The 23007-nt window shown below is 43.5% G+C and overlaps 2 protein-coding genes across 4 annotated transcripts; both read left to right on the plus strand.

Moving 5' to 3' along the window:
• Positions 1 to 74: 74 nt before the first annotated feature.
• On the plus strand, positions 75 to 6344 carry c1qtnf7 (C1q and TNF related 7). Its single transcript, XM_030433330.1, has 3 exons — positions 75 to 317; positions 2344 to 2580; positions 5562 to 6344. Exons 1-3 carry the CDS (start codon positions 296 to 298, stop codon positions 6188 to 6190), a joined length of 888 nt encoding a protein of 295 aa, XP_030289190.1. The 5' UTR covers positions 75 to 295; the 3' UTR covers positions 6191 to 6344.
• A 365-nt stretch (positions 6345 to 6709) lies between these two features.
• Positions 6710 to 22672, plus strand: cc2d2a (coiled-coil and C2 domain containing 2A). Of its 3 annotated transcripts, none has more exons than XM_030433186.1 (38): positions 6710 to 6944; positions 7056 to 7137; positions 7353 to 7406; positions 7626 to 7706; positions 8178 to 8340; positions 9101 to 9192; positions 9335 to 9436; positions 9518 to 9598; positions 9676 to 9888; positions 9977 to 10136; positions 10248 to 10384; positions 10486 to 10617; positions 12452 to 12661; positions 12784 to 12890; positions 12996 to 13136; positions 13419 to 13575; positions 13794 to 14065; positions 14272 to 14449; positions 14559 to 14712; positions 14870 to 15017; positions 16042 to 16180; positions 16277 to 16480; positions 16590 to 16682; positions 16773 to 16864; positions 18322 to 18489; positions 18595 to 18652; positions 18766 to 18875; positions 19032 to 19128; positions 19207 to 19305; positions 19409 to 19585; positions 20017 to 20220; positions 20321 to 20410; positions 20497 to 20610; positions 20704 to 20838; positions 21386 to 21508; positions 21597 to 21655; positions 21744 to 21921; positions 22063 to 22672. In XM_030433186.1, exons 3-38 carry the CDS (start codon positions 7401 to 7403, stop codon positions 22246 to 22248), a joined length of 4860 nt encoding a protein of 1619 aa, XP_030289046.1. In that variant the 5' UTR covers positions 6710 to 6944; positions 7056 to 7137; positions 7353 to 7400; the 3' UTR covers positions 22249 to 22672. The 3 variants fall into 3 exon arrangements, with proteins under 3 accessions (XP_030289046.1, XP_030289047.1, XP_030289048.1); XM_030433187.1 differs by having other exon boundaries at positions 18598 to 18652; XM_030433188.1 differs by having other exon boundaries at positions 8178 to 8307.
• Positions 22673 to 23007: the final 335 nt, after the last annotated feature.

Genomic DNA, 23007 nt, shown 5'->3' on the forward strand with positions numbered 1-23007 from the left:
GGAGTGGATAAGAGCTGGGAGGAGGGAGGAGGGAGGAGGGAGGGGAGGATGGAGTGAGTCCAGGCCGCTGGCTGCTGGCTGCTGCTGCTGCTGCTGCTGCTGCACTAGAAGACACTGTCAGCAGCGACGCAGCTGAGCTCTGCACGCAGATGTGTGAGGGCTCTGCAGAGAACAGACGACTAACATGTTAACCAAGAGATCAGGCCGTCAAGAAGAGAGGAGACTGAGCAGATAGGCCGAAGACACGAGAGAGAGACAAAGAGAGACAGAGAGAGAATATTGATCAGGTTTGGAGATGAACAGCTGCCAACTGTGGGGTAAGAACACTGATCACTGACTCTCACAGAGCGTCTTCCATTTCCAATATGATAAAACGCAACTGTGTTTGTCAAACCTGCTGAGTGAATACCTTGCATACCTGTCTGTGTGTGTCAGCCTTTGTGCAGTGGTATCCACATGTTTGCACGCATGTCCTCTGAGTGTGTGTACTTACATTTACAGTATGATGAATCACCTCCCTGAGAGAAGTTTGATGTCTTATTCGTCCTTTTTAAACTTCTTCTCGTGGACCTTTTCACATGTCCGAGAGGTTAATGGGAGACCTGTGTCTCACATCAGTTACTAAGAGGCCATCACACAGGCTGCCATTGCTAAAAGTGGACACAGACGTTGTTAGTGAAGGACATCCAAACACAGTCTTTGATTTTAAAGCTCCACCTGTCCACCGGGAGAACAACGCAAGGACAAACCACAAGTTCCTAGTTGGACCTAAAAGTCTCCATATTGGATTTAATAACAAAGACGAACTGCAGAGTTTCAAAAATTGCAACTTTTTTAAAATCAGATTTGCCCCATCATAACTCAAAATACAAGCTCGCTTTGCTGGACCAAAAATGTAAATATATGGCTTTGGAGTACATCTAAAACTCATGCTAGCTCTTGCAAACTGTCATTTCTTGCATCAAGAGCTCTGTTTGTTTACAGGACTTTAAAAAAAAGCTGCATAGTCCCCTTTTAATGTTGAAATGTTCCCCTTTTTTATTGATTAATGTGTGTGCAAGTGCATTTCATTTCAGCATGCTTTTATTGTGTGACCTCATGCAAATTTACAAGTGCATGTGTGTGTGTGTGTGTGTGTGTGTGCGTGTCAGTGTTTGTGTTAAAAGAGGACCGTCTCTTTTAATAATAGCTATTTGACTAATTCTGACATCATCGCAGCAGAGCGGAATTGGCGGGCGGGGTGTCTCCCTCGCAGGACCTCACACTGGCTCTGTGACCAGATCATTACCCTCAGAATCAAAAACATGCTACACTAGCGACGCAGAGATGCTGCGCGCTTGTTTTAAGTGGTGTGTCTGCGCGGTACTTCCTGTTTGTCTCCCCAGTGTTTACTGTCTCATGTTGCGCACATAATTTGTCTGATGTCACTGACGGACAGAGAAAGCTCGTGAGGCCAACGCTGCAATAAAAAAAAAAAGACACTCTTATTTTTAAAGACAGACGAGAGGATGCACACATGTTCTGACGCCCCCACCAATCAGAAAGCAGCCGGGGCCAAAGAGCAGATGCTGAACTCCCTTTCTCACACCCACATGTGCAGATATGCAAAGAACAAGCATATGGTTATCATAAAATACACCGGTCTTTACGTGTTTTCGTGCATTCGGCCGAACGCCCTACAGATTTGCTCGTAGAAGAACTTGCTGGCGCGCTTCCACACATGGCTTTATTGTGAAACGTTTGAGCATCTGAGAGGTTGCCAGACTGGATTTAAGTGTTTAGCAGCTCATTCATCGCTGCACGATTTCCATCAATGTTATTATTTTTTAACTCGGAGGGGACTGTGTCCTTGGCGCTCTCTCTCCGTGCAACTTAAATGTATAACTTTTCTGCCATTGCTTCATGATTAGGTTCCCCTGACAGAAGTTGTGCTGGATCTTATGTCATAACTAGGGAATGTTTTGGCAACAAAGACGACTTGGACCAGAGACAAGGGTTTCGTTAGATTTCTCACATGCGATTCCGTTGGCAGATGAGAACATCAGTGTGTGAAACGCAGTCAAACACCAATTGCTCCTCATTACAAGAGCCACATCTGGCCTCATGCTGTATTTGATCAAAACATTAGATTTATTGATACGCTTTTGTTCTGTCTGCGCCCATGACAACAGAGTGTTTTATAGCAGATAACAGCTCCCCATTGTCATTCTGTCTTATGGTCATGTTTTGTCTTTTCCCCTTTGCTCTCAATATCTGTAAACAATAAACAGTTTAATTGTGTTTCTTAAGTTCTAACATCAATGTGGAAGCATGTCGTCTAAAAGTCGTTGTCTGCATTTACAGATGTGAAGATGTGGGCGTTGATGGGAGCAGTCTGTCTGTGCCAGTGCGTCTTTGGACAGCTCTTTGACACCAAACTGAAAGGAGCACCGCGTCTGATCTGCAGCGTCGCAGGGTCACCGGGCCTGCCTGGAAAACCCGGTCCTAGTGGGCCCCAGGGAGCTGATGGGAATGTGGGTATCCCGGGAAGAGATGGCAGAGATGGCAGGAAGGGTGAAAAGGGAGAGAAGGGAGACGCAGGTATATATTGAAACATAACAGATACAGCAGTAGTTTATGTGTCTAACGCTGCGTGCAGGAGGAAAGCTGGCACAGGAAAGTTTCCTGAGCTGACAGCTGCTGTGGAGAAGATGAGCTGATGAGGAAAAACTCATTCACACTGGTTATAAAAGTGTCAGACAAACTATGCCAGAGTTGTTTAGTAGCGCTCCCACTGCATTCTGCAGGCTTAAAGACGACATGTGTAATCATGCCTCGGGCCTCTGACTCCTCCAAACATGAACAACATGACATGGAACATGATCATCACGGACAGAACAGAAGGTGTTTTACATGTGAACTACACCTTCAGTACAAACATCTTCTTTAAAGAAGACATATTATCCTCATTTTCAGATTCAAAATTATAATTTTTTTGTTACTGCTAGAATACATTTACATACTTTAATGTTGATAAAAACACATCAGTTTTCTCATACTGTCCAGTGCTGCAGCACTGTATTCCCCTTCTGTCTGAGACGCTCTGTTTTAGCTCCTGTCTCTTTAAGGTCCCCCCTCCAGACTACCACGTCTGCTCTGATTGGTCAGCTCACACAAACCTGAGCAAGCACTGCTAACAATATAAGAGCAGCTGTGCTCAAATTATCAGGTGCCAAACTGGCCACTATGCATTAATTATGCAAATGTGTGACATGGTGACATAGTGTGATGTCACAAAGTCACAGAAATAGAGGTGGGACTACTGACGAGGAGTTTCAAGAGCCGTGTTTTCTGTGCGAGAGAGGAGCCTCTGACCTTTTTAACTTTCAAGACCTTTAACATGCACAATAACCTTTATAAAACACTGAAAAAATAAAAAAGCCTAATATGTCTCCTTTAAGAAACCATTCTCAACTCAAGGTCCCCTTACTTGCTCTTTTTCTAGAGCTTTCAACCATATGTGGGGTGAACGCAACCAAATATAACTTCCTGTAGAAAAATTGTCAAATACTGACACAGGGATATGCCGGTGTAAATTTAATCCATGGTCTAACACACCATGACACCGAGTAAAACCCCCCCCTCGAGAGATCAAGTTAACAGACCGCTAGCTTATGTAGTTTTAGCAACCTCAGAAAAGACCGCATGATAACAACACACTGCAGTCTATTCCTCCAACCAAGAAACCGCCATCAAAAAGCCGCTCATAGCCACAAATGATGCTCAGAACAGCCCCAAACTTAAGCAACAGTACAAATAGGGTCCCAACACATAGTTCGAGGCAACAAACATCTGCTAGCTTTGCCGGATTTCTATTGAAAAGACAACACAACTCACCACTCTCCTGCAGCAGCGTGCTCGTTGTGGGGAAGCCGAAGTTGATTACTGAGTGCAGCAGAGCTCCGCAGCTCAAGGATGAAAATGTATGATTATTACTCCATGGAAATGCAATCAAAGTTCATATGTGTCCTGCCAGTTATGTGCACAATGGGGGGGCAGGGGGCGCTAAAGTGCCTTCTTGGGAGCCAAAAAAGCGTGCCAAAGTGCCCTCTTGGTTGGCAAAACACACTAAACTGCCCCCTTGGCTGGTTAAAATATGATAAACTGCCCTCTTTGGAGCCAAAACAGGTGCTAAAGTGCCCTCTTGAGAGCCAAAACGTGCACTAAAGTGCCCTCTTGGGAGCCAAAACATGCACTAAAGTGCCTTCTTGGGAGCCAAAACACGTGCTAAAGTGCCCTCTTGGGAGCCAAAACATGCACTAAAGTGCCTTCTTGGGAGCCAAAACACGTGCTAAAGTGCCCTACTTTTCGCCCCTGCCCTTCAAAAAGTCTGCGCACGCCAATGTGTCTTGCCTACCAGTTTATAACAGTTATTATCAAGAGCAGACAGGGAAAAGAACGGAATTGATTATTTCTAACTGCACTCGGTAATCGACTTGTCAGGGCTTCCCCACAACGAGCAAGCTGCTGCAGGAGAGTGGTTTTATTTATATCCCTTTAAGAGTTAGCAACTCAGGTCAGACGCCAACCCAAAGTGTCAACACTTGACGATCTATGGATGAGACTCAACTATAAACTATCCTTCTTAGGAAATTCTTTTCTCAAATATGTGTTCCCAAGCAAAGAAATAATCTCCATGCTCTGATAAAGGTCTGAGATTCTTGAATCTCAGTGCATATATAACTAAAAACCACAAGCTTACAGGAGTTTGACTTTAAGTTCAGCACTGAGTAGATTTATACAGTTTATACGACACAAACAACTTATCACTGATGTTCACAGCTTGGTAAAAATGTTCCTTTAGTATTCAGATGGTGAAAAACAGGTCATGTAAGCCTGAGTAAGGCCAGTAAAAATAGGAGCGTACACACATCGAAGCCAAAAAAGGGCAGATGCTTAGTCGAAAATGAACAAAACATAAAACAGAGAGACACAGAGAGGCGCGCTGCTCTTCATCAGGCTGAGCAGTGCTGCTTGAAACGTCACTACTTCGGTGCATTGAATACTTTGGATATTGGAGCCCTGCGGTGTGCCAATCGTATTTTTTTATGTAATGTAGATAAAGCTACCTCAAAATTGCAAAAATATTTGAAATGATTGCGTCTCGCCCGGCTTCACCCAGATTCACTGTACTGATTTCATCTTCACAGCCTGAATAAATCTGTCAGTGAGAAATAAACGTCATGCACCTGTGTTTTCCATTATGTGTGGACACAGGAATTCGGCTACACACCTTCACTGCTCCTGCACAGGCATTTCACAGTCTTTCCATTGCTGCAGGGCATTTGCTGTGCGGATGTAGTCAACTGGATATAAGGATGAATCCAGCCAGAACTGTGGCTGTGCTCCAGGGGTGACTTAATACATGACATTGGGTGGGGTTTGGTGTTTTCATTGACTTGTCCTTTAAAATTCAGGTTCAACGAGAGCAGTAAAAACTGATTCATACGGCAGGAAATTGAAAAATAAAATCAGTAACTGTGCAGAAATAATGATCTCAGCATGTTTTTCTGCTGTTTCAGGGTTAAAGGGCAGAGTTGGCCCGACAGGTAAGATTGGAACCAGAGGTGATCGTGGCCCTGCAGGGAAACGAGGCCCTACGGGAGAGAACGGAGATCTGGGCTTTCCTGGCCCTGCAGGCCGTGACGGGCAGAAAGGCGATAAAGGGCAAAGGGGGCCAGGCGGAACAGCAGGGATCTGCAAGTGTGGCAGCCTGCAGCCTAAATCTGCCTTCTCTGTGGGAATCACCAGCAGCTACCCCACAGAGAAAACCCCCATCAAGTTCAACAAGGTGCTATATAACGAGGGCGGACACTACAACACACAGACGGGCAAGTACATCTGTGCATACCCAGGCGTTTATTATTTCTCCTATGACATTACGCTGGCCAACAAACACCTGGCCATTGGTCTGGTGCAGAATGGTCAGTATCGCATCAAAACATTCGATGCCAACACGGGGAACCATGACGTGGCATCTGGGTCCACTGTGATGTACCTGAACCCGGAAGACGAGGTGTGGCTGGAGATCTTCTTCGATGACCAGAATGGATTATTTGCAGACCCAGGCTGGGCCGACAGCTTGTTCTCTGGCTTCCTTCTCTACGCAGACACAAACTATTTTGACATACTGGCAGAGGACTATGCATAACACTTGGGAAATATAAAAGAGGGACTGCTAGTCACTGTTTTTTATTACACATTTTATGTATTTTTTTATACAAATGTTTGTACTGGTGTTATTGTTACTATAGAGACGTATCTACTGATTTGAAATTATGTTATTTAATAAAGCTTGAACTAGTTTCAGATGTTTTTTGTTTTGGTTGGAAGTTAGATCAGATAACTTAAAATAAACATTGTGACACTTAGAGTTTGGTCTGAGGGTTCCGATTTATAAAACTGAAGCATGTGTGGGACAAAGATGTTGCAAAATATGATGTTAAGAGTCAGAACCGGTCAACCGTATGTTTTCACTGGCAAGAGAGACAAAAACAACAGCTGGAGGGAACAACGCCGTTTTGCTCTTGCGCTTTAGAGGCTTCTCGGACTCCGTAGAAGGCGGGTCGTTCGTCGGTAAGTTGTTTGATTGACAGTCCGTTGGGCGCATAGAATCCTGAGATTGACGGAAGCGTGTTAGAGTGCATCGGCGCTAACTATCAAGGTAGGTTGAGAAGTAGTTTATCTCGTTACTAGGCAGCGATAACGGTGCTGGTTTACTCAGTGCTGATGGGAAATATCCTGTGCGGAAAATAACAGTTATTTTTATTTATTTAGCAAATTCACTGGTTTTAATAAAGACTATGCCACAACAACAGTGGGCATAGTCAGGTCTCTTTCTTCATTAGTTTGCTAAGTTAACGCACTGAAGGGAAAACTATCACCGCCACCCTGGCTTCCCCAAGGTAACGTTAGCTGCTCTCTTTCTTGGGTTCTGTCATTACTAGTTATATACTTTTTTTTTTTAGCTATCTAAGCTAACTTTAGCTCATTATCTGCCTCTGTTCCCGTCTTAGTGACATTCGAGAAAAGCTGCGAACGAAACACCGAGCTCTGCGGGACACTCTGACAAAAAACAAAGATGAGGACGATGTTCAGGTAAAAGCTGTACAACTTGTATCCTAAATTACTTCTATTTGAGGATAAACATTATATCTTCCGTTGTTTCTGTGGACTGACAATAGCCCTGTACAAGAGCCCTGCTCGACTTTAACAAGACTCGACATGACTTTGTTGGCGGCTCTCAAAGTGAGAGACATGGGGACGGATGCAAGAGCTGCTAACGCTTTAGTAAATCTAACTATACTCGACAGGCTCTGGTTCCTTCTACCAAACTGAGTAAGGGGAAACTACAAACGTCAATGAAGGTTGGTGTGTGTGTTCTGTAGCTTAGCCTGTAGGCTGTAGTTGCCCACCTGTGTGTGCTGCTGCTGCTGGCTGCTCAACAACAATGCTCCTTCTCTCTCTCCTCTGCAAGTGAACCACCTTTTCCAGCTGAGCTAAATAGCCGTGTGGACAGAAGTACAGTTCTCATGTGCATGTTTGCTGTTGCTGCTTGTCTTAACTTGATGCTTGTGTCACGCCAGGACCAACAAAGCAGCGATGAAGACCCGGGAGAGACACTTAAACGCACCTTAAAGGCTCAGCTGCAAAGGCGGAAGAAACGGGTACATCTCCCTCTCACTCCCTCAGCTCTCATTCTTTAAAGGGGCAATACGAATCGAAGTTTAAACCATTAAATGACAACCAACTGTAGGAAACAACAGGTTTGATGTTGGGTCAGAGACATCTATACATTGTGGTACAGAGATGTCTTCTGAGGTTAGCATGCTAACCAGCAACCCCTTAGCAACATTTTACCACAAGTGGTGATCGGACCATTACAAAAAGCAAGAATCCAACACTCCCCTGATGCTTCGTCTCCTCGTCTGGACAGATCCAGCTAATGGGAGCACTAGCTTCATGGCTAATTTAGCTAACTAGTTACTCTGGCCATAATGCTGCTCCCTGTTTGTTTGTAGTATGAATTTGAAGTGCCCATTGTTTACATACTGTACCTTTAATCCAGTGAATAGCTTTCATAGGACCCACTTAGAAGTATAGTATACATAATTCTTTCATCTCTTGGCATACATCAGGTGCTTGAACGGTCATCAGCCCAGGGGACCCATGTTGATGATTACGATGATGATGATGTGGAGGAGATATCCACCGTTCAGCAGCGCAGTGAAGATGAAGGTCCATCTGAAAAGGCAGCCGACCCTGATGGTTTGTCAAGACCTCCCACTGGTTCGCTGAGAGGTTACTGTCCATGTTTTCTTTAAATCTTCCTCCTCTCTGTTGATGCTTTTTTGCTGTTCCCCGCTGAACAGAAATATATCCAATAGACTTCAATTCAACGTCTTTGTAGAAAAGATGTCCAGGAGGGACAGAATGAACATTTTTGTTTTTACAATGTCATTTCTTACACAATTTCAACTTTAGCCACAGACATCTACAGAACGTCTTGTGGTTCAAAATGACAGTTTATGTGCCGGCCACATTTTACTCCATCCAGCAAAAGCTACAGGGTGGATTTGATCTCTGACCTCAGTAGTCTGCATGAGGGATGCTCTTAACCTGGTGATCTGTTCATCAGGTTTATTTAAAAACTACGTTTTGGTTGTCCAAGGGTGTCACTTGGACATCAGTAGTGAACATTGAAAAGACAACTCAAAAGACATGACAAAAACATTAATTGTCGCTCTCTATATGACATCTTTTTACATCATCAAAGATGTTGGGTGGACAACTTTTAGATATGCGTTTGCTCTGTACAAGTACAAATACAGTTGTGTATGATCCTTTACTTTGCAGTATAAGAATGTTTTGGCACAGAAATGTTTTTATTACTTTGCAGTGACCAAAACATTTTAGAATAAAACCATACAACACCTTCACCCTACAATAACTATAAAAATGAAGACTTAGAATTTTGTAAATCAGGAAATATTATATAACGGAAAATGAAAGGCTGAGTAAAACATATAATTATTGTTCCATTATATGCTTTGTCTTGTAGGCCTCTCCTCCAGAATTCAGCATACCGCTGACTCTCAGCATTTAGATGACTTTGTGACCCGCCGCCTGGAAGAGAAACGGAGAGCAGCCAGAGTAATCATAACTCTTTTTCCCTTTTAAACAAACTAGCCTGTGTTTGATTGAGATTTGGAAAGATATCTGATTCCAAAACCACCTCTTTTGCAAACATTTGTTTTTGCAAATTAGTATTAAAATGTGGCCTCCTGTGTTCCAGGCTAAAGTTGAGAATGCTCAGCCGCAGGAGGTCTCTCCCGAGCCAGCCAGTCGCCTCCAGAGTCTCAGAGACAGAGACACTGTGACGAGGTTTGACCGAGCGGTGAGCATTCTTCCTCAGTTGTCAGCCATGATTGTACCCATATTGTAAGTAGTAGAGGTTTTAACTCCCAGTGTTTTACAGGTTGATCCAGAAAGAGCTGGAAGACAGGATGTTCCTCCAACCCTCAGCACCAGGGTCAAGTTCCGAGAAGTAGCAAGACGAGTATGACAGAATTGCAATAATTTTAAGAACAGATGCTTCGTGTTTGTTGTTTATTCATGTGTTCTTTGCTTATTTAGGCATCAAAAGGTGTACCCACTGCGGAGGAGGCGTACAATTTCTTTACATTCAACTTTGAGCCTGATCCACAAGAGGAGACAGAGAAGATTAGCAGGAAAAGAAAAAAACAGAAAAAAGCATCTGAGGGCGGAGATGAAGAAGGAGGAGAAGACGATGACGAGCAGGAAGATGCTGAAGTGGATGAAGGTAATCAGGATGAACATGAAGACCAGGTAAAGTCATAAGAAATGATATGTGCATATTATGACTGACTGACTGACTGACTGCAGTGGCATTAAACAGTCTTTACTGTCACTGTAGAGTGAAGAAGCTCCTCTAGTTCGAGATGAGGAGGGGGATTTGTTCGTCATTGAACAATCATCCCAGGACTTTCTGGAAGTGAAGAAGGCGGAGTACATTGGGTACAGAAAATGTATTCAGCAGGAAAGTGAGCTTCTATTCAGACCAAGTTTTCGAACAGGTATTCTGTCATTTTCAAAAGCACTTGATTCACATACACACCTTCAACTACTGTGATGTCATCTTTAATAATTTGTCCAGAATATCAACTGTCTTTAATTCATCGTAACAGTCCCAACCTCCATTAAACTGCCCGAAAACATGAAGCCTCGTTTTCTGGAGGACGAGGGTCTTTATGCAGGGGAGAGGCCTCCTGTATCCCTGACCAATGAGAACATTCTGGAGAACCGCATCCTGAAAACAGAGGAGGTAATGTCAGACAACATGCCAGATTATTCAGAAGTGTCACCTGCACTGACTTAATTCTGGAATTGTTTAAAATGTATCCTTTTAAAAATTGTTTTTTTCAGGGAAAGAAGTGGTTTGGAGATGACGGCAGGATCATGGCTCTGCCTGACCCAATAAAGGAATCATCCACAAGACCCCCTCTGTTCCAGATGGAGGAGGACGTGGACCCTGCACTGCACACTGTGTACAGGAAGGTCAGACACACACCTGCTTTGACTCTCACTTCGATCACTCCATTCATTTGCCACATCTGAAGCAGCGTGCACGTTCGTACACTCAAAGTGTTATGGCTCCGTCAGACTTGAGTGTTCTCTCACCACTCTGCCATTTTGAAAAAAAAGCAAAAGGGCAGTTTGGCATTTGGTACAAAGGAACAGAAAGGGAGGAGGCGTTTGTTATCAGGAAATAGAAAACAGGTAGAGGCTGACACATCAGTGTACAGTACAGCTACATCAAAACTCCAGCTAGTGATTGTGGGCAGTGTGAATTCACCTTTTGAGATTGAATTGGAGCTTTTAATTGATTTTTTTTCTAAATGTCTATTTTTAGCTACAAACAAGAAAGTTGTGTTTAAAATCTTTGGTCTGTCGCAATACCCATAGTAGTGACAATACAATGGCAGATAGTAGGCCAGCCGGAAGTGTCAATACACATATAATGCACATTTGCACACTACTTCGGAACAGTGGTCAGAGCTAATTGAATGCCACGATTCACCAAAGTCTACTGCGCCGCACCAGTTTTGTAGTGCAGTTGTTGCAGTGCAGTGGTAATGTGGTAATGCACCCAAAGGCTGAAAATACTCAGCAGACATGAGGAAAATTCTTTTGACATATTGGATTCTGCTTGAATGTTGTTTTTCATGGCCACAGTAGGGATTTACCCTACAACTAATTCGCTGAATATGTTTCAGCATAAATTTAAACTTGGACAAGTTGACCAGTCTGAAATTAAGAAAACACTACAAAATGTCAGAAATTAGCACAATTAAATCATAAGGTTAAACATTGATTATAGCAATGTTGCATATATTACAAAGGCCATTTGGAACTGTTTATTAACTGTTTAATAAGAACCAAATTGTGTTTCAAATGCTGCTGCAATGTGTGGCACTTTGACAATGGCATTTTCACCGGGTGAATGCAATCATGTGGCAGACGAAAGGCAAGATCTCAGTCGGTTAACAATAATTCCAGCAGCTGAAAAAAAGTCAATTGCCACAGATGTTGCAGGCAGACAGAAATACGGATTTGTAAGATGGCATGGTTTTGGAAAGTGTTTTGACTTCCCATAACATCACACAAGTGGATCTTCACTTTGTGGGATACACATTTCCATCCAGTAGCGCTCCAGCTCCACATAAAATGATAAGAAGTTTAACTGAGTCTTTGAATTATCTGTTTTAGGCAAATGTGTGATACTGCATGTAAAATGTTTTACCTGTATAGTGTGGAAAAGGACTTGCCTTACTGATTCGTAAAGGATCGTCAAGTGTGTATAGCTCAGTGACAAATTGAAACATGAACAGTTGGATTGCATCGTCCATCTGCATCCTCAGCAGAAGCAGCTCATTCTAGACTTTATTCACTCTTCTAAATGTACTCATCTGACCGTTGAGGCAAAATGAAATGAATATGTTATGAAGATAAAAACTGACAATGCTCGTTACACAGATCCAAAACAGTGTTCAGAAATGGTTCACTGGTTGGGAGTGCCTGAATGTGCAGCAAGTGTGTATTCAACTAGTGTCATCAAAGAAGGTTTTCTGTTCACACGTCTTTTTTTTTTTTTTATTCTGGAGACACAGCTGCCGTAAGTGATCATGTAGAAAACAGAGCGCCCATTGTAGTTTCAGTGGGTGTTCATGATTCATTGTTGTCACGCATAACTTCTATTAACAACACTCCCTCGTGCTGCTGTCTGTCTTGCAAACTATTTCATACTCGCACACATACTTGTGTGACACAGTTGTTTGATTATTATTTTTTCCGAGCGTTGCATGATGGATGATGTTGTTCTAACCCCCAGGCGGTCAAATCCAAGTATGCTTATCTGTATATCGCTGGTTCAGCTGACCCTGAGGGAGACTACCAGCTCGATGTTGACGTCTCTGGGCTGATCTTCTCCCATCATCCGCTCTTCAGTCGCGAACACGTCCTGGGGGCTCGTTTAGCCCAGTTGTATGATCAGTACCTCACCCGGCAGCACAATAATCTGACCGGACACCTCACGGACAAGGTAAGCTACAGCAGATGACTGTCTCTGCATCGTATTGTGAAACATTCCTGAATACATAACAAAATGAAGTATAAGTAAAACTTAATATCTGGTGTGTTATGTGTTTCCTGTGTGTGCACTAGTTAAATGGATCCCGGATCGCACTGCGGAATATGCTCAACGTCCATGGCAGCCAGAGCCTCACTCCAGTCATGCAGCAGAGGATATCTGAGTACAGTCTGGAGGTTCGGTGAGTACCCAAGATCGTGTTCCATCCAAGTCCTGCTCAGTCTACTAACAGGGACCCTTTAGCACCATAACTTTTCCCGCTGTGTTTTTCCCCTGAATATCACAGGAACACTCGGCAACTGCGAGACAGCGAGCAGGAGAAAGACAGGACCCTGCTGAAGAACATAGTTAAAGTGTGGAAGGAGCTCAAGGCCCAGAGAGACCTTCAGAAGTACACCAACACGCCCTTTAAGCTCTACCTCAGGAGGTAATCGGCCCATCTGTTTAATAACGCATTTGCTGGTGGTGCAGAGATGTGCTTCCAGAAGGAACACATTTACAGGTGTAACTCTACCCAGCCTGCATGTTATATCTGTATTGTTTTTAGTTTTAACAACAACAAACACAAAGATCACCTTACAAAACACACTAAACAAGAGTTCCCACATGACTCCCACAAATGCCTGCTAGTTAGTGTTGGTATCTTGTCCAACATATTTTTTTCCCTTTGTCATTAATGTGCAATGCTTTTTTTACAATCTTACTCCAGAGAGAACGTGGACCGCGCCTCGGATGAGCGAGAGTACGAAGACGAGATCTTGGCAGAGGTTGTGGAATTGGAGGCAGAGAGCGAGGAGGACTACCAGAGAAAGCTGGCAGAGTACAAGACACAGCTGGAGGAGTGGAAACTCTGGAGAAGGAAACAGGTACCTGCCAGAGCTACACTGATAAATCAGCAGATGTTAGCCAACTGCAAATATGTTGGTACTGTGTCGTCTGATGAGTGACAATAAGCTGCAATAAGATCTGTTAAATAGAATCATCTCATCTTCATCTCATGAAGAATAGTAGATAAATTAAATTCAAATTCTGGCTTGAATTAAGAACAGCCTTGCCCCTTATATCTTGTATTTACTGTATACAGAAATCCAAGAAGAAGAAGAAAAAAAAGAAGAAGAAAGGCCAGGCACAGGACGAGACAGAAGAGGAAGACGAAGACCAGGAGGCGAGCGAATCAGAAGGTCCTGTTGAAGAAGGTCACCCAAAGCCGGAGCCTCCGGAGAAGCCAGATTTTGACTCTATAGAGCAGCAGGTCAGAGAGAAAGCCTCCAGGATACGCAGGAAACCTGGAGAGGCCATCTTGATCCCTGAGCTGTCTGCATCTGGAAACATCACCGCCAGTGAACTCTGCCCCAGGTAAGAGAGTATGAAAATTTGAGATTTTACATCGAATCACAGACTTTAGTAATGAGGCTGAATATAGAAAATAAATCTACTTATCTCGCGCTCTGGCAGGTTGTTTACTTGTTTCACACTGAGTCCGAAATGAAACGACTTGTGAAGATGGACTGCACGTTTGCTTTGGCACTTTTTCGTCACGTATGTTTGCTCCTTGTTTTCAGGCCTGAAACAGCTCGAAGAGAGGATGTCACAAGGCGCTCTCTTTTCATCAAGATCCTATACAACGACAAAGAAGTTTCGAGAACGGACAGCCGCTCCTTGAACTCTGATTTCAAAGTTCACTTTGGTCAGATATTCAATCTCAAGATAGTTAACTGTCCGCAGAGCATCAGTCTGCAGGTACAGTACAGAGACGTTAATCGTGCTGTTACTAACCCACAGTTTGACAGATAGATTGACAGACAAAAACATTGTGTGTTTTTGTGTGTGTGTGTGTGTGTACGGGCAGGTGTTTGAGGAGATAGGCTCATCGTGCTCCCTCCTGGCTCAAGTGTATATTCCGGTGCCAGAGCCGTCAGTTTTGACGGGTAACGGCACTCTGGAGGAATTTGAGTTCAGCAGCAACCAGAGAGTGATGTTCGACCACGATGGTGTAGGAAGTGGTAAACACCTTCATTTGATCTGAAACGCTGTCAGCTACAAATATTCTCCAACTCCCAGGGATGACATTTATATTTGAATGTGATTCAAAGTCCTCACATTTGTTGGACAGGCACCTGTCATTTCAGTCTCTGTCTTCCTCTTTGTGTGACTCATCAGATGTGCCTCTCTCATTTGAGGCTGACGGCAGTAACAAACAGACCCTGTTGACCTCTGGGAAGCTGTCTTGCTGTGTTTCTTGGGGGATCGGGGAGGATGACGTACCACTCGCCCCTCCTGTGTCTCAACAACCAGGCGGCTTACACAGGTAAAATTGCTAAAAAGGGTATGTACTGGTGGTTTCGCGTATTTACTTATCCCATAAACGACATGTTCTCTATGATGTACATCACTGCTGATCATTTTCTAAAGAATACCACACATTTTGGACGATCAGGCAGCGTGTGGTTTCAGTTTATATCAGCATGATATGATAATATAAATGATATGATAGTATAAATTGGGCAAGTTGCTCAGATTTTTAGGCTGTGTAATATAGGTAGTCAATCATGTTAAGCTTTTAGCTTTATTTTTGCTTTAAAGGCTTTGCAGCAGGGGGAGCTTTAAAAAGTGTTCACTGGGTATATGCTTAACATTCCCCAGTACCACGGCACCCACTGCAGCCTTGTGATGGGTTAAATGCAGAGTACCAGTTTCACGATGTTAGACATTGTGTGATTTGTGACCAACATAAAGTATCTTCCTTTTTCTTCTTCTTACAAGCTCCTACGCTCTCTGTTAGCGGAGCAGAGAGAGGCACACAGACGAGGCGCTCAGGAACGTGCATTAAGTCACACCCTTTGGACTGTCGCAGAAAATCCAACTCGAGTTGTTGAAAGAAAGAAATCCACAGTCCAGCAGCATTAAACAACTAAACAAATCATCCACAGACTTGTAAAAACCAACTGAAAGAGACAGAGAAGGTCTCACATCTGTGATCCTAATCCTGTGCAAATCCATCATGTCTGTAAAAAAGAAAAAAGAAGTAAATATTCTACCGCATAATACCAAACACTACTGTTAGTGATTTGGGGCTGTATTTTTTTCTAAACTGCTGTTTTCTGTCATCACTGAAAAATTCATCTAATTAGTATAATATGTTGAACAGCAGTCGTCAGCTGTGCCGTGAGATCAGCTGTATTGATGTTGACAGAGAAAATGAGGAGCAACAAAAGACTGATATTTTCAAATACAACCAAAACAAATCTTTTATTTAATCTTTTTATGGGCTGCAAATGTGTATTTTATATGTTTGTAGTTCAAAGTTCTACTTACCGTCTCTTTGTTTTTAGTGGCTTGGGCCGTCTTGATGCCGTCACATATATTGGGGCATCTGGACTATATGACATGAAAAAAATTGGAGAGTGGGCCACACAGTCACGGCTGGACCCCAACGACCCCAAAAATGGCTCCATCATGCAGCTGCTGAAAGTGGGTATCAGAATACAGCACTGTGCATGAGCAAGAGATGTCAACAATCTGGGAATGAAAACATGGCATCTGTCTTTTGTACCTGTGGTCCCTCAGCTGGCCAGTAGCGGAGAGGTAACGGCCCCCGAGTACTTCCGTCTAGAGCAGCTGCAGGAGGAGTTCAACTTTGTGACCGATGAAGAGCTGGAGAGGTCCAAAAGATTCCGCCTGCTCAGGCTCAGGAGCCAGGAAGTGGCTGAGTTTCGGAATTACAAGTGTGTTCCCGCTCTGGAGAGGGAGGTCACTGATAAGGTGTTCCAGGTCAGTCTTCCAAATATTTACTACATCCCAGAATATCCTGGATAAGGCGGAACGAAGACGTATGAAGCTCTTTTTTTTTTTCTTCTCTTTTGGTTGAAAATGTTTTCAGGAATATGAGAGGAGACTGAAAGAAGGAGAGGAAATCGACACTCGAGACCACCTGGATCCACAGCGAGCCCGCAAAGCCAAACAACACCAGAAGGTGAGTAACCAATGTGATGTAAACATGTTTGTGTTGCACCAGTTTTTAAGGTGAATGGCGCCAAGCGTGAACAATGTTGTTTTCCCACAGATCCGAGAAGCAGTCATCAACAGGTTTATTCTTGCCAAGCATCACTTCCTTCTGTCTGACTTGGTGATAGAAGAGGAGATACCAAGCATCGGGTAAACACTACTCAGATTTGTCAACCGACTAAATATTCCGTCAAACTTTTAACTCCCGTCTTTCACAACTGACATTCTTTCATGTTTGTGTTCTGCATGTTAACGGAATACTTCTTTTTCCTGCCTTTTAAAAAATAGTAATTCAAGCATGTAAACAAAGTTCTCCGTCCCTTATCATAATTGATCATCTCGTAAGCCTGTTCCTCTTGTCAAAACAAACTGAAGTATTGCAAAGAGAGCCTGAGCCCCCTGCACAAGTTGTAAAGGAATGGTTAGATAACTTGGATTACTTTGCGCTGTGGGACGATCAGCCAAATCAGCCAATCAGAGAGAGTGACAGGGCCGATATAAATCACAGGCTGATGTCAGGACGTTTGCTGGACCGGTGTGGCTTCGGCCTGTTTGATCTCAAGCTCAACATTACATTCCCCTGGCTGAGTAATACTCTCCTCTGGAACTGTCTCGGAGCAGGTTTCACAACATGTGGACACAATAACAGAAAATTGTGTGTGATGGCCTGGGCGCTGATTTATACACAATGATGTACCTCAACGCCAATCACGCTGCCAGGTGTTACTTTGCAAATTTATTTCGTTATTGAAAGTGCGTGTTATAATCTTTTCTGTTCCATTTTTCTGTTATTCTTCTGCTTTGCATTTTTAACAGTGGTGCAGGTCCGGGGTATGTGCTTAGAGTTTCTTTTATTTTTCTCCCACCCTCTGTGTCCATGTTCCCCCATATTGTTTGAACCCCGAGTACCAGCGCAGTAGTTGTGACCATCATCGTGTCGTATTCAGTCCTTTTAGGATTTTGCAGAGATTTTTTTGGGGTGTATTTGTATTAGGTAGTCATTTATAATGAACTCAGAACTAATGGGAGTTATTTATCTAGGTTTGCTTGCTATAATAATGAAAAGCAGCTGACAGGCAAAGTGTAACAAACATAAACAGTATGTGTTTATCATGATTTCACTAACTTCAGCTATGGCAACACATGCCTTAACGCTTGGCAAGGCACCATTGGGCTTGTGCAGTTTTGCCTGTAATAGGCTGGTATGTTTCCTTTGTTCAAACAAGTGAAACAATCCTCTTCTTGGCTGCACTCTGGGCCACAATGGAATCCTGCATATTTGTGGTAGTGCACAGTAAATACATTATAAGCAACTCAATACGAACATCTTTACCCTTAGTTGTCTCATTTTTCAACACTTCTTAGTTGCTTACTTTCTCACTGTTGCCATAAAAGAACGTGGAAAAGGAACACATTGAGGTCAAATCAGCCCCAAATTATTATTATGATCATGAGTAGCAAACACCTGGAGGGACTGAGTACTATTGGTGGTAAAAATCCTGTCCCACCGTTTGAACAAAGAACATTTTTGATCTCTCAGTAAATTAAGTTGCACTTTCCTGGAGGTTGTTGAGTGGATGATAACAGCTGTTTGTTGTGACACTCAGGATTCTGGGACTAAACCTTTTCAAGCTGGCTGAACCAAAACGACCGCTGAAACCTCAGAGGAAAGAAAGGAAGAAGGTGACGGCTCAGAATCTGTCCAACGGAGACATCAAGCTGCTCGTCAACATCATCCGCGCGTACGATGTCCCTGTTCGCAGGCCCCAGAGCGGGTGAGTGTCATATAGTTTTTAGAAGAGAATAAAAATCCTCTTTTGACGTCAGAAGTAAGAATGATGAATGCTCTTAGACAATGTGTCGATGGGTTTTAATTTCAGTAGACCAGGACAGTCGTCTCAGACGGCCATCCAGGGCAGCGATTGGCTCATCAGCCAGGTAAAATACACCTCAATAAAACTGTTCCATACAGCGGATTGTCAGCAAGATCTCTTTTTGCATTTAGTTTTTTCATATCCCATATGTGTGTGTTTGTTACTTGTGCAATGTAGGTACAAGTTCGGCCCTTTGTGGAGGTTTCCTTCCAGCGCACAGTGCTTCAAACTACCACAGCCGAAGGACCGAACCCCTGCTGGAACGAGGAGCTACAGCTGCCATTTAGGTGAAAAATGTGTTTTTATTTTCAATATTTTATTTTTTTTATTTCAATTAATTACTTTTACTTGTAACGGAGTATGTCTACACTGTTGTATTGCTCCTTTCTGGTGCATTTTACAAGTCAGATATCACTAACAAATTAGCTGAAATCTCTCTGCAGTGCACCAAATGGCGACTACAGCACTGCGAGCTTGCAGTCGGTCAAAGATGAAGTCTTCATCAACATATTTGATGAGGTGGTTTATGAAACTGGAGTGGTGAGTAAAACCGTGATTGAACCAGATTCTGTTCCTCGAGTTGTTCTTTGCTTCACAGTTGAACCTTTTGCTCCTCAGACTGACAAAGACAAAGGGAAGTCGATACACACTCGGGTGGAGAAGCACTGGTTGGGCTCTGTCAAGATTCCTTTCAGCACCATTTACTCTCAGTCCAGGGTGAGACTCTTTGTTGTTGTTGTGTGTTTTATTTTATTTTTTACCAGACACTCTTATTAGCATGCTGACTTCTTGATCTTCTAACTTTGACACCATTGGATAGATTGATGGAACGTTCAAGGTGAACACACCGGCAGTGTTGCTGGGGTACAGCAAGGAGCGCAGCCACGGCACTAATGGTGGTTATGATGCATTGCGGAGCCTGAGCGAGGGAGCATTCATCACACTCTTCATCACCATTGAACCTCAGCTGGTGCCTGGAGAGACGATCAGGGAGAAGGTAAGCCGTATTCAAGCGACTAACTCGAGGATGGATCCCGTCTGCTTTTTAGTGCCCAGCCTGCATCACTGTGTGCCAGTTTGTCTTAGTGTGTGTGTGTCTGTGTGTGTTTGCATCCACTTGATTTAAAATTAATGTTAATATTCTACCAGATGTGTTCACTTTCAATCATTTGCACAAAAGGAAGTCTGTTAGTTGTTTGTGCTCGGGGGTCGTGCACCATTGTGGTAACTTGTTCCTTTATTTCTCGTCCTTTTGTGTCACTTGTATGCTTATACGTCTGCTGCATGTGCTAGATAAAGGAAGTGAAGGTAACACTCGTCCTTTTTTATTTACCTAGTTCACCACATCACTGTTGAAGCATATGAATTCATTCACACAGTGCTGCTGGCCTGTATTCCTCTGCTGTAACCTTTGACCTTTTCATACAGTTCGATAGCCAAGAGGACGAACACCTGCTGCAGGCTGCAGAGAGATTCGAGAGGGACGCAGCTCGGGTTTACCTGGACCGACCCTGCATCACCACAGTCATAGACCTCAACGGGAAGACGGTGTTCATCACACGTTACATTAAACCTCTCAATCCACCTCAGGAGTTACTGGACGCATTCCCCGAAAACTCCCAGGAGGCCACGGTCAGTCACTTGATTGAAGTGAATGCATTCAGAGGCTGCTCGATCACCACTATCTTCTTCAGCAGTAACGGTTTAACAGACTGACTCCATCTTTACGCAGGCTCTGGTCGCCCGGTTCGTCTCGCTCATCCCATCTCTGCCAGACAGGGTTTCGTTTTCTGGCACCTGTGACCTGTGGAGCACCTGTGGAGTGAGTGGATCCTCTGTGCCTTGATTGTGAGAGCAGCCAGAATGACCACTTTACTGTACATTGTGTTTCCCTCTTCTTGTTTTTAGGAATTCCTCACCCTCCTAGCGGGAGATGAGGAAGAGCACGCTGTTCTTTTGTGCAACTACTTCCTGTCTATGGGCAAGAAAGCTTGGCTTATAATTGGCACTGCTATACCAGAGGTGTGTTTAAAAAAAAATAAAAAAAAGTTTAAAAAATAAATAAAATCTGATTTGTCTCTGCAGCAGCACTAAGATTTTTGACTTCTTCCACAGGGACCCACAGCGTACGTGTTGACTTATGAGCAGAGCCGCTACCTGATCTGGAATCCCAGCAGTGGTCAGTACTACGGACAGTATGACACCTTCTGTCCCCTGCAGACAGTTGGTTCCCTGGTCAACGCTGACAATGTGAGTGAAAATATAGCATCTGACCTGGTAACGCCATCCATCCTGAGTGATCCAGCCACAGGTGGACAGCTGTAATTCTGTCAAATCACAGCTGGCATTGAGAGCCGCTTCAAGTGACCACCTGTGATCTGACATTTTAATGTGTTGTATTCAACGCCAAATTTACAAGAAGGCTCGAATTATTTAGAATTTGCCATAGCCGATTTTTAAAATTTCTCCTCACTCAACAGTTCTGTAAATTGTGTGATTTGTTAATGGAGTCTGGTGATATTCTGGTTACTTTTTTCAGTTGTCGGATTGGTTGAAACAGACTCTGCTGCTAACACTGGCAGGTTAAGAGAGCCTAAACATGTTATCGATTAGATCTCAAATGAGTTGTCATTGTGTTTTGGAGGCAGTCACACCTGTACACCACTCAGGATGGATAATAATAGCAGCTTATATGACATTAGTTCACCAGTCCATGATGTGGCATTTCATCTTTCATTTCTAATGTTGCAGCAGATTATTGAATATTCAGATTTTTTTTTTTTTTCTTTTTACCCAGGTGTGGCTCAACATTCAAGAATATACGTCACCAATGACGATAAATTTTGATGTCTCAAAAGCCAACCTGTGGAAGCCGTTTTTCTCCCGATCATTCACTCACCCCGGGCTGTCAAGTGTGCAAGTGAGTGTTCAAAGGTTCTGTTTAATCTTGTTGAATGCTCAGTTGTAATTTTTTTTTACGATTTCATTCTAAATGTTCTTTTCTTCAGCCGGAGCAGCTTTCATACAAGCGCGCAGACAAAGCAGCCGCAGCAGACCTTCAGGACAGGCAAGTTAGCACTGAGTCATGTTGTTTTGTTGGGCAGTAGCTCCACGCTAGACAAAACCCATTTACTGTCCCATCTCGCCCTCCACAGCATTGAGAAGATCCTGAAGGAGAAGATCATGGAGTGGCGGCCTCGTCACCCAACCCGCTGGAACCGCTACTGCACCAGCACCCTGAAACAGTTCCTGCCCAAACTGGAGCTGAGCGGCGGGCAGGACATGGCTGAGGGGCATCGCCACGAGCTGCAAAGCCTGCTGGGAGACCACAGGGTGAGACTTGAAGTGGGAGTGCCTGTAAATATAGTCCCTGGAGTGAGCCACTAAGTGATGTCGTCAATCTAATATTTTGACAATGTCAGTGAGAAGAAAGCACTGTAAATTACAACTAACAGGCCTTTTTGAATTTTTTAGATTTCAGGATTCCCCCTGCATCTGCCTTTCTCTGAGATCGGGCCCATCATCGAGGCGGTGCACAGCACTGGAGTTCACAACATTCAGGGATCAAATGTGGAGTTTGCCCTGGCTGTGTATGTGCACCCCTACCCTAATCACGTCCTGTCTGTGTGGGTGTACCTGGCCTCACTGGTGCGCACCTGATACAAGAGGTATCACTCTGGACCACATGTGCGTCTGTATAGAAATCACTTTAGCTTTATTTAAGCCAATGACTGCAATTTCACTGTTCACACTATGTTTGCACAGTATTAGATGGATTTTATAATATAGGTATTTTAATAATACTCAGGTACCAGTCGTGTAAATCAAAGCCATCACAAAATAATAACTTTGCATTGAATGGCTCTTTTATGAGCGTGATCATGTTCAGTTCCTCTTGGTGCTGATAGAAAATAGCCTTTTTTGAGGCTGTAGTTTATGTTGCTGTTGTATTGGACAGTATTAAAATGCATTTCCATTATTTTATTTATCTATTATGACATATATGGAGGAGCAGAATAGTAGCAAACTAGAGAAATGCCTTAACCACACTACCAAAATAAACCAAATGTATGTAAATACCTGATAACTTGGCACACTGGGCTCGTATTTTCTTATGATTTTTTCTTTAAAAGAAAGGTGCGATGTATAAGAATTGACCACCTGTTGATGTCATACTGCAATCAAATAGCATGCAGCATATATAACCAGAGGGATCACTAGCTGCTGCTAACTGCAGCTGCAGTTAGCCGGGGCAGTTAGCGGGCATATGAGCTGACTCCGCCTGGGTGTGTCGGGTGTTTTATTGACACTCACTTCAAGGTAAAAAAGAAAAAAGTGGCTACCTGGTTAGGATGCCAACTTCAGCAGATATCTTTGCAACACAATACATCTTTCACATAGCATCACATTTCTTCACGT

The sequence above is a fragment of the Sparus aurata genome, chromosome 11 (assembly GCF_900880675.1).
Source record: "Sparus aurata chromosome 11, fSpaAur1.1, whole genome shotgun sequence".
NCBI classification, from domain to species: domain Eukaryota; kingdom Metazoa; phylum Chordata; class Actinopteri; order Spariformes; family Sparidae; genus Sparus; species Sparus aurata.